The following is a 14,531-nucleotide window of genomic DNA, read 5'->3' on the forward strand; positions in this document are numbered from 1 at the left end:
AGATGTATGGTTTTGATGAGGGTATGCTTGTCACCATGGATCTTGGTGATCCTGACATCGAGCAAGACAATATGGACATTTGGGTCCTTGTTGATACGCCTCCAATTCTACCGCTATGTGAGTTTCTCAAACATAGTTATTAGCTAATTTATATTGTTCATTTCAAAATAGTTGACAGCTTATTTTCATTGACAGCTTATTTTGATTGTTCAAACAATGTGCGGAACATGGTAGACAGAACCTACTACACCGATGGCTCTGAGTTAACTTATAAGGAGAAAACTCATCTGGTCGGATTTTGTACTGATATTGAGAATTACAATATCTACAATCAAACTCCTCATCATTATGGTCCTCCATACGTGCCACTAGTGCACGTGTTGAACTACGGTAACTACTATGGAGATACCCTGGTAAGATTTCTTACTATTACGACATCCGTGCATATTTTGCATAGTTCTAAAACTAGTGCATTATCATTGCTAACTATGAAGTTATTACTATGTTTTTCAATAGATAATCCCAGAGGATTGTGTGCCTCATTTGATGTATCAGAATGGTAGGCTTGATGTTTTGAATATACAACCAGGTCATCCTACAAATCTCAACTGTCCATACCGAATTTCTAAAAGAAGTGGAGACATGCAAATCAAAGAATGGAAAAAATGTATGGACAATCGCAAGGAGCTTCTTGGAAGCAAAAGGAAGCGAGGCGCAAGAATTGGAGACAGGATGATCTCCATTCTCCATAATGGAGAGTCAGGGTCTATATTGTTTTATGCTATTTTACCTTAAAGAGGGTATTTCGGTCCTACCTAATACTGATGATCATGTGCTAAGAACAATTAAGTAGGGTTGGTTCGATGACTGTGAGGATGATGATCGTATGACTTGTTATTAATAACGAATAGAAGTTGTATGATGATGATTAGTAGGACTTGTTATTATATATGATGATGCATGATGCGTGCATGAAGAGTTATTATATATCAGCGGGTGAAATGAACATGGATTGGATTGAAGTGAAGGCAACATGCATGTGGTGCGTGTCGAAAGTAGTACAATCCAAACTTGATCAAGTCCGGATTAGTATTACTTTCGACATGCACCACATGTTGCCTTCACTTCAATCTAAGCCATGTTTAGGCATAGCAGTACGTAGCGTTGGTAAACCAAGCACGGAGATATAAGAGAGGACACTTCTCTCTAATAGCTACCTAATAACAACCTAAATTAACCCCCCAAAACCCCCAACCCCCCTCCCTTTCAAAAAAAAAACAAAAACCTCAGCTCCTGCCAGGTGCTGACGCGTGGATGCCTATTGGTCCCGGTTGGTGGCACCAACCGGGACCAAAGGCCCTCCTGCCTGGGCTCCCCGCACCGGCCACGTGGACGGCCTTTAGTCCCGGTTCGTGTAAGAACCGGGACTAAAGGGCTAGGGCATTAGTAACGACCCTTCAGTCCCGGTTTCAGAACCGGGACTAAAGGCCCTTATGAACCGGGGTAAAAGCCCCTTTTCCTACTAGTGACACTTGAGATGCATTTAATGATCACTACATGCATACAATTAGAAAAATTCTATTTGGTCCCCAAATTAGATAGTGAGATTGTCAGTCTCCCTAGACTTGCTAATAACAAGGATAAGCCTATCACATGGTAGGAATTGATAATTGCATGTAAATAAAGAAATGATTCAGAATGTAAAGACCAAAGAAAGAGTTCGAACAAGTAAATATAAATCCGATCATAAAGTGACAATTGATTACAGCAAAACAAACACACAACACTATGGGGCTGGCGAGCTATGCACCTGTGGTCCATTTATCTTTGGGGAGGAGTATGTTGGCTTCTCTGGCTTCGGATCTGTGGCTTCGTGAGGTGGGCATGGTGGTCCCTTTGTGGCAGGTGCCACCATCCAGGTGTTCTTTGTCTTTTTTTTCGATAAAACGGAAACTTTATTCATTGGAAATAATTAGTACATCGTTTGTGAGGATCATAACAATTTCATTAAGAGGCTGCTAAAACCAATCCGAAGTCAAAGAAAATCTAGCTAATCTAGCGAGTTCATGGGCTACTTTATTTACCCACCTCCAGGTTGTCCGAGTTAATAGTTGGGCGATTACATCCCACCCTCTACGCCAGTGTTAAGATAACCCACATGGGAGGCACCTGTGAGTGGGAGTTGGCATGCAGGCAGCTCCTTGGGGAATTCGTCTTCATCACTAACCTTTTTCCTTGTAGAAGACTGTGGGTGGTAGGACAATCGTTCCCAAGCGAAAGCTTTGCACGACGTCGTCAGTGCCAGTGACGCTGACGCTTTTGAGTGCCGTCCCCTTCTTGGAGGCATCACCTTGGGTTGTCTCCTTCACCCTGGGCTTTGGGTAAAAACACTTGCTCCGACATGTTGGACCAGGCGGCGGAGGCACTATGGTGTCGTTCCTTCCTTGAAGGCTCTGTTGTGTGAGCTAGTTCCCTTCTTGCCCAAGGTTAGGGTGTGTTTGTGGGCAGTAGCTAATTCTCTTCGCATTGATGGTCTCGTGGCTGTGACGGTGCTCTTTAGGCGAGCTACCTCGGCGAGAAGTTGTGTTCGGAGTCCTTCTCCTTGGGTTCGACAGGCTCTAGGTGAGGTTCTGCATCATTCGACGATGCGGCGCCCTTTGATCCAGCGCGAGGGGCAGGGGTCTCGGCGATGGAGCTGGTTCGGGTGGTGGTGCTTGGCCTCCATGTGTTGGCGATGACATGGCTTCCTCTGTCTACTAGTCTCTCTCTCAAGTTGTCTCCGTTCTTCTCTCCGTTTTCCTAATCGTCGATGATGGCTCTGAGGACTCCATGCAGTGCTCAAATCTTTCTTTTGTTGTTTGCTTGTTGTTTTCTCGGGCTTTGTTGTTATCCTTGGCACCTTGTATCTTGCCGTTTTCTTGTTTATCTTTAAAGTTGGCGAAAGCTTTTTTTGATGTACATAGCCTAGATGCTAAAAGAAAAAGTAGAAATAAGAGAAGATGGGAAGATCTTTAAATCAAGGTAATTGTGTTAATCATCCCCTCCGTATGGCTCTAACTTAAGCTAGTTGATCCTGGACAATTCCAACACTAACATTTAGATACGAATGTGTATGAATTTTTGGATTTTTACTAGCAGGTGCCGTGGCACCCGGGAGCCAAATGTATAGATCTGCATGGTACTCATATACTATTGGATACAAGATAATACTTCCAAATTTTGAAACTGTTGGAGAAAAGTTCACAATGTATTCAAAAAGAGGTCCCACGAGACTAAATATATTTTGCCGCACAGTACCATGCATTGTCATTTGACTCATTTGGATATCCACTAGTACCATCGAGGAACACAAAGCCCCCGGCCTTCTTATGCAAGCTAGCTAGTACATAGGTAGAAACAGAGGAGTGGTAGTTTGAGGAATGCAGGCTTCTGGAGTTGTATATAACGATTACACCTTTATTGAATAAACAGATCTGGATTTTCAATCTGAAGTAGACACGCATAAAAAGTTAAATGGCCGATCAGAACGAATAAATAGCCAAAAGAACAACGCAAAAGAATTACTACAAGGATGCCGGCGCGGTGGTGCAATGAGTCGAGTGACAACTTTTCATTGGTTGGCTGCCTGGTTGATATCAGGGATGTCCTCCTGGTCTGGCCCCTCTTCGCCATGGATGGCGTTCCCACGAAAGCCGGCGTGGGAGACCAATGCCCACAGGTGTGTGATGAGCTCACTGTCGCCGGCAAGATGCCTCCCGTGGGTGGCTGCCCTCGTGTTCGCGGCCAAGTGGAGGAGGAACCCCGTCCAGAAGTTGGCCAGGTCGCTCCACAGGCCTTCTGCGTGGCCTTCATACACCTTTATCAGGTGCTTCCCTAGCATTGCACCCATCCTTGTTATGGAACACCCAATGTGGAGGCCTCCATCGTCTTCTTTTTCTCTCACTTGCTCTGGTGTTACTGGTTCCACGTCAGGGCCCCAGCCCCAGCTCTGATGGTGATCAGTGTTCTCGCAGGGCTTGTGGACTGTCTCCATAAGGCCATTGTACACAAATATGAAAGGTAGCTTGCCACGCCCCCACTGGCGATTGAATTTGGATGTAACGTGGTCAATTTCTTGGATTACCTCACCAAGGACCATTCCGGCAACAATGGGATTATCCGGCACCAGATCCTTGCTGACCAGATACGTACAATAGTTGGATAAGGTGGCTGCAGTTGCATACTGCTCAGACCACACAGATTCATAGTTTTTCCTTTTATTGCGAATTCCATTTGGACCGTCGACGAAAGGCCGCGGTCGCTGCACAGCCCTGAGCTTCTTGACCGTGTTGAAGAAGTTGATCTCACAGAGGCTGGTGGCGATATGCCAGACCAGTATGATGTGGGTGTCTACCTTGAGGTTTCTTGGCCACTCCACCACCTTCTCATTTGATCTGAAGGCGTTTGAGAAGTAGTTATCCAGCGCTAGCCCTTCCTTCTCCAACTTCTTGAGCGTATCCAATATCGCAATCTTGGTGTAATCTTTCAGGGCGGTTGTTCCAACAGTTTCCCCTCGACAGAGTACCATCCTCCATGTGAGCGGAGGCAGCACACCTGCTGGCTTTAGCACACGGAATGTAACCAGAAGGTTCTGCTGACTGACCGTCTGAATCCATTTGGCTTTGCTGCCGAAAAACAACATGAACCTCATTGCCATCTCCACCATCGGACGCCGCAAGCACTGATGCTGGACGTACTTGCACAACATCAGAACCTTTGCCCACCGTGACAGCACATAGAGAAAAATCTCCAAGAGCTCCTTGAGAACGATGATGCCGACCATGAGGCGTGTGATGAACACGCCGTGTGTGATCCTGTTCCGGTCTGCTGGATCCATCCTCTCGGGTATGTATCGGGCAGGATACGCAATGTATCCCGTCGCCGCCGCCAAGGACAGCGAGAGCAGCAGGCTCCGGAGTGGAACCATGGCTCCGCCGGCAAACACCGCGGCGTGCTTGCTATAGAAGAGGTCTTGGAGGAAGGACAGCTCGACCCCTGTGATGCGGAACGCCCTCTCGCAGTCCTTAAGGATGTAGTCGATGACGAGCTTGCGGATCTTGTTTTTCCCCTGCGGCCTAGTGAGTTCATGCACCGGGAGATCATAGAACCGACGGCGCAGCAGCTTGTACATCGCGAACGAGAGGCACAGGTCCTTGCGCTGGTTGCCAGGGTCTGCTGTGCTTGCGCCTCCCAACAATCTGCTCTTGCTGGTGTCACGCCATAGCTTCTCCACGGTGACCAGGTGATCCTTGTGGACACCATCTGGATCCAACTGAATCTTGTAGCTCCTGTTGGACTCGATTATTATTCTCTCCCTTCTGAAGCAAGAAGATAGTCTTCTTCTTCCCTCCCGCCGGCCCTCTTGTACTTCCTTGAGCACCCGGTGCTCCCCATGCACCAGGTACTTGCACCCTGCCATTTCTGACACCTCCTGCTCATCATCAGAACCACCAGCTGCAGCAGCAAGAGCAGGGAGATGGTCCTCATAGCTCATGTAGTCGCTCACCAGCCTCATGCTCTCTTGGTTTTCAGTCTCCCCTTTACTTGAGGTGACGAAGAGCACGATGATTCGAACTGCATTAAGCGCCCAGATCAACCAGAGGGGGATCCTGAGGAGCTCAAAGGTCTGCACCCGGAGGAGATTGGCTGACCAGAAGGAGGACATGAGGTCCAGCAAGGGGACCTGCTTGGACCTGGTGTAGGGGCGCCCGATCTTGACGCTGTACTGCAGGGTGACCAGCAGAACCGCCCACACCTGGAAGTAGTCGTTCACCCTCGCGCCCGATAGCTGCATCAGTCCCATGGTGTACATCACCAAGTTCTGGTTCAGTATCTCCATGGTGACGACAGTAAACATCCTGCTAGGCTTCCCAAACCATGGCCCCGAGAAGTCGAGGAGGAACCTCCACACCAATAGCACTGTCGTCACCAGCACCCACAGCTCCACACTCGCAATGTGAGTAGCGATGTCCAGCATAAAGAGCTTCTCCAAGGTGAGCAGGATTGTTGCAGCAGCCTTAGCCTTGGCGGAGCTCATCCTCCTCCCCCTCCTCTTTCTCTGTGTGTGTGTGTGTGTGTGTGTGTGTGTGTGTGAACGCCCTTACAGTGAGGAATGGAACTCTCCAATCATGGTGGATAGGGAGCTCAGTGAACGCATCTGATGAAGCGCTCAAACAGTGGCCCTCACTCAACGCATATGTTTGTGTTTGAGCCCGTGATGCGTGCTTTGCTTTACTCCGAGATGCCTCCGCTCCCTTGACTGTCAAACGGGGCCTGAGAGGTGGGGTCCGGTCAAAAGTGCGCATTCTGAGGGCGGGCCATGGGTCCTCCGCCTCGCGCTTTTCTTCTTTTTCTTTTCATTCCTTTTATGTGTCAGTTTGTGGTCGCTGGCTATGAACCTCTCTTTTGCCACCGCTGTTAGAGCATCTCCAGCCTCAAGGGGCTCCAAAAAATCAGGCGAACCGGTGTTAAAAAAATCAGGCGAACCGGTGTTAAAAATTAGCTTGGGGCGAGTGGGTTCTCAGCCGCCGCCACCCAGGGCCGCCTCTAGTCGCCGTTTTTAAATATTTTTGAAAATAAATTCAGCTAAAATTCGGCAAACATTACAAAGATTCAGCAAACAGGACATAAATTTCTGCGTTCTACTTTTTTTTTACATAGAAAATTAAAATTACTAAATAAAAAACTCGCTGAGCGCGGCGTAGTCACCGTCCGCCACCGTCGCCTCCGTCGTCCTTCTCCTTCTTCACGCTGCTGCTGGACCCCCTACCCGGGGTCGCCCAAACGGACAGGTTTGGCTGGTGGCGGCGCGTCGTCGTCGCTGTCTTCATACACGATGACGCCCCCTTCCTCGCGCCCGCGGGCAGGGCGCGGCGCTGGCGCTCCATCTCCAGCCGCGCCCAGTCTTCCCGCGCCCACTTCATGGCCGCCTCGTCGTCGAGCTCCGGCTTCGTCTTCACGGCGGCGAGACCCGGCTCCGTCTTCACGGCGGCGAGCCCCGGCTCCGTTTTCGGCTTGACGAAGCGGGGAGGAGCCGAGGAGGAGGCACGCCCGCCCTCGTTGATGACGATGCCAGCGTTGTGGGTGCGCCGGCCGAGCGGCATTTCCATGGGCTCGGTCTTGACGCTGAAGAGCGCCGGTGAGCCAGAGGAGTGGGAGGAGGAGGAAGAGGAGCCGGTACGTCAGCGGAGGCTCGTTGCCGTCCTTGAGGTGCTCGAGGATGACGTGTTGCGTGCGGCCGGGGGCGCCCCACCATAGGCGGCGGCCGTCGCTAGTTTTGGTCCCCTGCACCACCGGCGCGTTGTTAGTGGAGGCCACCCGCTCCGCCTGCCGGCGTTCAAAATATGCCGCCCACGCCGCATGGTTGCCGGCGTCGTACTCCGGGAGGGCCCGCTGCTCCTCCGTCAGAGACGCCCGCGCATGCTCGATCTCGGCGCGGAAGTAGTCGGGGCGCGTGACGTCGGGCAGCGGGGGACGGGGACGCCCCTGGCGTTGAGCCTCCACCGCCCCTTCGCGCGCATGTCGGGAGGCGTCGGGTAGTTGGCTTCGTGCAGGACATGGGCTTCCCACTCGTGCAGAGAGCAGCGGCCCAAGCCATTCGCCGCCGCCCCATCGCCGTGGAACCTTTCGCCCATTGTCTGCGGTGGCTGTGAATGGGGAGGGAGAGGAAAGAGAGGGCTCGTCGGCGGTGGCTGTGCATGGGGAGAGAGGGGCTGCGGACGGGTGTGTCCACCGGCGAGGGAGGCGCCGCTTTATATAGCGGCCGGGGGGTGGCGCCGTGTGTACGCGTGGCGGGGAGAGGGCGCGTCGCCGCACAGCGCCGCCCGTGAGGAATCAATGGAAGGCTGACCGGCGGCAGCCTTGGCATTGATTCCCGGCTGGAAACCGAGGCGATGTGTGGACGGCGAGGCACGGGTCACTGACTCGGCGGGCCCGCCGTTCTTTCGCGCCAAAACGATCACCCCGGCGCCCCGCAACGCGCCGGGTTCGGCCTGGGTCCGCCGACGCCAGTTTCGACCCTAACCGCCGAAAACTGTGCTCCTGGGGCGCGACTGGGCCGTTTTTTGGGCACCGGCGCAGAAAAGGGATCTGGGGGACCTGTTGGGGACGCGGCGGGAGATGCTCTTATCTCTCAGGCATTGAGATTTTTAGTACTAAAATGACCCTTGGAGAAGCTTAATTCGGTCACTGACTCCTAAGAAACTTATTGCGGAATCAGGCACCCATTTGTGCCTAACCTTTAAGCGTCTAACTTAACCGCCTTAAAACATCTACAACCGGAGTCCTCAGACACTCTCAATACATTTGGGCGAACGGCTGAATCACCGCATGGTCACTTTTTCGCCAAGCATCCACCTGACCTCAAATCAGCCCGGCCTATACGTCCGGTTTAACTGGCAATCCCCGTACCAAACCCATATCTGTGCTGGTGCCCGAACGCGTCGGCCATGTCGAATCCAATAGGCCGGACCCATCCCAAACTCACTCCGAATTGATCAAGTCCACCAAACTGGCCGCCCTCCTCTAGCGTTCATCCTCCATTTCCCGCACCCGAGCCATCCCCCTCCTCCACCCTTGCTCCCTTTCTATGCCACCACACGCGCCCGCCGTCCAGGGCCGACCGCCATGCTCTGTCCGAAGGCTTCCTGTTGCGAGAAGAGACGCGAATATGAAGACCCACCGACCGTCGTCCGCCGCACAGAACTTTACCTGTCGGCTTCCTCCCGTGGGCTACAGGTGGTTAGAAGGGAGGAGAGGCGGCGACGGCGACTAGGGTTTCGGCGAGCCGCCCCCTTGAAGCAGAGCAAGCATGCCTTTGTGAAAGTTCTGCTCACCTACAGTCTCCATTGAATTTCCTATTTTACTATGCTTTCATGTACTCTCATTCAGCAACTTTATCAATCTATGATGGCTACTATACCATCCCAAATTCCCAGTGTACGTTCACTAAGACTTTTCAGACAAATCATTTGTCCAATCTCAAAGCTTACACACATTATCTTACGTGTTGGATGACGGAGGAGGTCGATCTGGTGGTCTAGTCGGGGATGGGCATGAATTCGCCAACCAAAGCTTGATTCAGCCTTGGCCAGAACTGCCAACGGCGGCGACCACGGGCGTGGTTAATTACCTTGTTGGAGGCCTTGTGGGGCGATTCACATTCCCTATGTGCCCCGTGGGAAACCCTAGATTCGGGCTTTCCATATCGGTTGACGGCGAGGTTTCTGCGTCGTCAGCCTATGGGGCATCATCTTTGGGGTTGTACATCAGCTGGAAGGAGGCTTGGTGGCTCGGCCCAGGTCTTCGTATGCTTCTTGTGTGGTGACCAAGGTGGAGCGGTGTGCCATCTACAGTATCAACGACAACGAGTCTTGGCGGCAAGGTGTAGCGGGATCACGGCGCTGGATACTGTTTATTGGGCGCGCCCAGGAGGCTGGCGCTGTCCGGCTTCATGGCGGGGTCGAGTGGCAGAAGAGTCCTGCTTCGTGCATTGATTGCTCCTAAAGATGGGATTGTGAAAGAAGGCGACGATGAATTCTACAGTGTGAGCATGTGATGCACGCCGAGGGTTTGCAAGACTGGTTGATGCTCCCAGCTAGCCGGCAGGGCGGCTTTGTGAGGCCACCGGATTTCTTGGTGTGCGTGGCTTGAAGTCCGGGCACATCACTAATTTTGTAGGTAGGGCGACAATTTTCACAAGGAAGACGACTTTAGGTTGATCTATGTATTTATATTGTATGGCCTTGTTGAATAATAATTGGATAAAGATGGTTGTGTGCTTCGCTCGATGCAGAGACCGGGGTAATCCTCTTTTTTGGAAAAACAAATTGATGATGTACCGACGTGCAACGGTGGATGCCTTGTCAGACACGCATGCTCAGATCTTCTTCAGTCCACAAGGCCACAAAGTATATATTGCCTATCGAGGTCGAGGATATGCTCTGGCTAGTGGTCCTGATGATCTTAATGATGAAGCCTCGTGTGCAGAAGCAGATGCTGCCGTGTCCAGAGCCGTTACTCCATGGGTACCCAGTTATCATAGATCTCACCTTTCGGGTGTCGTCTCTCCAATTGAAGAAGCGAGGCTGGTCTGGATCGCCCTTGAGCAGCTACTGCGCCCAGGTACCGACAATGCAAGCTGCTTACTCTTTCATACATAGTTATAAACAAACAAGTTCTTGAGCATCAACTTTGCGTTACAACACCATTTGCAAACTTCAGTTTATTTCCTCAAATATAAGAGATAGAATCATCAGCTTCTATCTAAAAAAAGCGCAGGTACGGTTCCGATGTACAGGATGCACAAATTGGCTTAGCTGAATTATTGTGCATATATGTCTTTATAGAATTATTATTAAGCTTGCAATAGAAGCACACAAGACATAGTAAACCTCTGCTGAACTAGGAATTTTTTTCCGTTTTATCACATTGCAAGGAAACAACCAGAGGAATTATATTAAAATCCACAATTCCTCGGCTATTATAATCAATTATATGAAATCAGCAGCAACATAGAAACAGCATGCCTCCAATTTTGTTCTTAATTTAGAGTTCACAAGAAGTTCAGGTGGAGGGTTAAGACTTAAGCGCCTCATTGATCTGTTCAAGTTTTTGTGAACTGTGACTATTAGCTAGTTGTGATGATTTTCTTGAGAAAGGGGTGTTTTCTTTAATTAATTTGATTTAGAAACAACCATGGACATGCAGGCGCCGTTAGCCAAGAGAATGGTGAGCTACGATGATGTCCGTGATCATGTGGCATCTCTGTTCATCATGCTGAACAAGAAAACTGTTATCTTGTTTCGCATCGAGTTCCTGGTGGTCCTCGCCACACTGCTCTTCTTCGCCATGTTCCTCATGGATTTCTTTCGCCGCATGATCCACAACTCGTTCATGAGGGCCGTCTTCAGCGTCTTCGATGCCGTCTCCGACTCCATTGTCCTGTACCTCCTGGGGGCCATGCAAACGGCGCCTTTCAAGAATCAGCTCTTCCCGGTGTGGGCTCTTATGCTTGTCAATTTCCGTTACAGTGCAGATTACATCTCCGGGTATGGTGTTCCTGACCGCAGGGGGCGAAGGTTCACTGAGTGGAGGAACGTGTTCAAGCTCTTGGGATCGGCGTTCCTGAATTGGACGCGTGGATCCAGATTCACGGGTCCACTATGGTCCGTCTGGTGTCTGCAGATAGTGAGGAGTGCCTACAGATTCTTCTCACATAAACTGGCAGTCGGCTCCTTCTGGCATGGCGGGAGTTCGCAGCTTGTTGCAGAACACATGCGTGCCAGATATGATGATAGCACGAGCAACTCGCGAGTAGTGCCTGACCCAGTGACGATGGAAGGCTACAACTACTTGGTGTATGGAGAAGAAAGTCATGGTTTCCAACTAAAGAAGCCTATGTATGCATTTTCTGCCGACACTAGTGCCCGTCTGCCCGGATGGTTCAGCCTAGCTAGATGTCGTTGCTGTGCTGCAAGAGAAGATACTTACAGCAGCACCAGGTCGTCAACACTGGTCACGCTGGACAAGGTCTGGCTATATTTTGGCGATACACCTACCCAGAATACCGACCTAAAGGATCTCCCTCTGGCCTTCGCCTTGTCCAGGCTGCTGCGGTGCCGGCTTGAGGATGTGACACTGCATCCATGTATCTTTAAAGTAAACCGAGAGCTGGTCAAGAGCATAATTGGTGGGAAGGTGGGTGCCAGCAATGCCCTCAGGATCATGGAGCTGCAGCTTGCCTTCGTCCACGACTATTTCAACACCCGCCACCCCATGGTGTTCTGGTCTGGGCTGCTATCTCTCTTCGTCACCCTGGTTCTGTCCATGCTGACCATTGCTGCTGTCTGCTGGCTCGCTATGGATATCCGTAGGGTCTATAAGCCCCCAAACGGCGAGCTTGCTAATATGGTGAAGGGTTTTAATATCGACATGATCATCACATGGGCATTCATTTTATTGATGATTGCCAAGGAGGTTTGGGAGATGGTGACATACTTACTCTCGGACTGGACACGCTTAATCCTGGCATGTGAGTATGTGCAGATGAGGTGGCAGGGGAACAAGTTTACATGTCTGTATCAGATGCTATTTTCGATTTCCAGACGTAAAATTACTGATAAGAGGTGGCATGGTTTCATTGACCAGTATTTCTTCATGCAGTCGTATGATGACAGACCAAGACTTTGGAATTTTGTTCACAACCTAACTACAGGAATAATTCCAAAGAAAGATGATGGGGCAAAGCTCAACTGTGCCATCAAAGTTCCGGAGTTTGTCAAGAAGGCAGTTCTAGAGAAGCTCAGCACAATGGTAGAGGAAGAACAAGGTTGTAGTCTGCCTAGGGACATCAAGACATTGTCCAACAGTAACCTTAGGAAGCAGTTGCAGAACTACAAGGCTTACAGTGCACCACCGACGAGCACTCAGATCCTCCTGCCAACAAGCTCTCACATCATTCTCATGTGGCACATTGCCACCAGCCTCTGCGAGATGGAGCTTGTGACAAAACACGGCGTCAACTTGAGCAACCCTGGGTTTCCGTGTTCCCTCTTGTCTTGGTTGACTTCTTGCTGCTCATCCAAACCGTATCTTATGGATTTGGGTGAGAAGGAAGATGACATCTTGTCATGGTTAACAAACTGCTGCTCATCCAAGTCAAGTGAGAATTTGCCCGATGAGCTTCGGGAATCATACACCGTTGCGAATAGCTTATCGCGGTACTGTGCATATCTGGTGGTTGCAAAGCCAGACCTGATCCCTGACAGCTTTCTTGTTCCCAAGATAGTCTTCCAAAAAACTGTCCAGAGTGCTCGTGATGGCATTCTGAAAAACTGTGATTCATTAGAGAGCAGGTACAAAAAGCTGAAAAACAAAGCAGAGAAACCTATCAAAGACTCTGAAAAAGAAGATGTATTGAAACAAGGTGCGGTGCTGGGCAAGGAACTGCTCAATCTTCCAACCGACGAAGCTCGCTGGAAGATCCTGGCAGAGGTATGGACTGAGTTACTTATACACATTGCGCCCACATGGAATGCACAGGCACACAGGAAGTGTCTTTCTGGAGGGGAGTTCATAACTCACATCTGGGCATTGCTTTGGCACTATGGCATCCAGAATAGTAGCCTGTGGCCAAATGAAGTTGCTCCTGCAGCTCCTCAGAATAATGGTGTCGGAAGTGAAAACAATATGGACGAGACAGGGCAAGCTTGTGCAGGCATAAGCAACAACCAGATTGAAATTAATGTTCATGGACGGGATGAGATCAAGGGTGCACAAGAGCATGAGACACGAAACTCAAGGAGAGGACCAAGAAGAATGGAGGAAACAGAGAGTAGAGAAATCGAGGAGGGGAATCAGGATGCGATAGTGGAGGACACAAAATTTCAGAGAGGAATGGCTGGCTGGCCAAACACAAAACAAGAGTGAAGCGAAGAAGGTTGAAGACATAGTTCCAGAGCAGCACAACATGACCTGAAGGGCGTATATGAATTATGCGACCATAAGTTCTGCAACAAGATCGCAAGCCTGCACAGAGGATCTGTTGATCTTCTATCCGGGGACCTGATTTGTTCATATGGATGTTATTGTTTATTTCTTTTATTTTCACTATTTTTGATTTGTTTGTGATATCCTTTATTGGACTCTCACCTCATATTTACTATTTGGGGACTTGATTTGTTTATATGATATGGAGTCTGCAGTGTAGTCGTTTTACTTTATTATCCCTCCAGCTAAGGGTTAAAGTGGTTAGGATGATTTCCGCCCGTAACCGTTTTCTATTTGGGTACGGTTAGAGAATTTTGAGATCCAGATCCGAGTTTGATTGATAGGATATGGTATTACTAATGTACATCGCAATAGGATAATCTGTTTTTTCTAGTCGGATAATCCGGCATTTTAATTATGGATATCTGATTAATGGGTGAAATTTGAAGTACTAAGTAGCAATCCATGAATGCTATTTTTGCTTATGAGATGAAACATATGCTTGTTATAGATTTATTTGGCTTAGTTTAATACCTTGTAATGCTTTATGTGTTCTTAGAATATATAAGCATAATATTTGCTCATTGTGTATATATGTCTAATTTTAGTTTAAAGCATTTATATATTCCTCATTCCTCGTCCAGTTTCCAATGTTAGTGTGTTCTAAGGATTTGTGGTCGGACGTGCACTAGTACAAAACAAGGCTTTCATCACAGGGCAATATTCACATTAGTCCCGGTTCAGTCACGAACCGGGACTAATGTGAGCATTGGTCCCGATTCGTGCGGCTAAGGCATTAGTCCCGGTTCACCTGGGCCCTTTAGTCCCAGTTGGTGCCACGAACCGGGACTAAAGGGTGCGATGCCCATTAGTCCCGGTTGGTGGCACCAACCGGGACTAAAGGTTAGTCCTTTAGTCCCGGTTGATGCCACCAACTGGTACTAATGGGCTTTGAGGCATTAGTACCGGTTCATGGCACGAACCGGTACTAAAAGGCCCATCAA

At 49.7% G+C, this 14,531-nt stretch overlaps 1 protein-coding gene across 1 annotated transcript; it reads left to right on the forward strand.

The window, feature by feature from the left end:
* The first annotated feature begins 10,063 nt into the window (after positions 1-10,063).
* Positions 10,064-13,702, forward strand: LOC123168101 (uncharacterized). The gene is made up of 2 exons (XM_044585963.1): positions 10,064-10,161; positions 10,747-13,702. The coding sequence occupies exon 2, from the start codon at positions 10,765-10,767 to the stop codon at positions 13,465-13,467; it is 2,703 nt and encodes a 900-aa protein (XP_044441898.1). The 5' UTR covers positions 10,064-10,161; positions 10,747-10,764; the 3' UTR covers positions 13,468-13,702.
* Positions 13,703-14,531: the final 829 nt, after the last annotated feature.

The sequence above is a fragment of the Triticum aestivum genome, chromosome 7D (genome assembly GCF_018294505.1).
Source record: "Triticum aestivum cultivar Chinese Spring chromosome 7D, IWGSC CS RefSeq v2.1, whole genome shotgun sequence".
Classification (NCBI taxonomy): Eukaryota; Viridiplantae; Streptophyta; class Magnoliopsida; order Poales; family Poaceae; genus Triticum; species Triticum aestivum.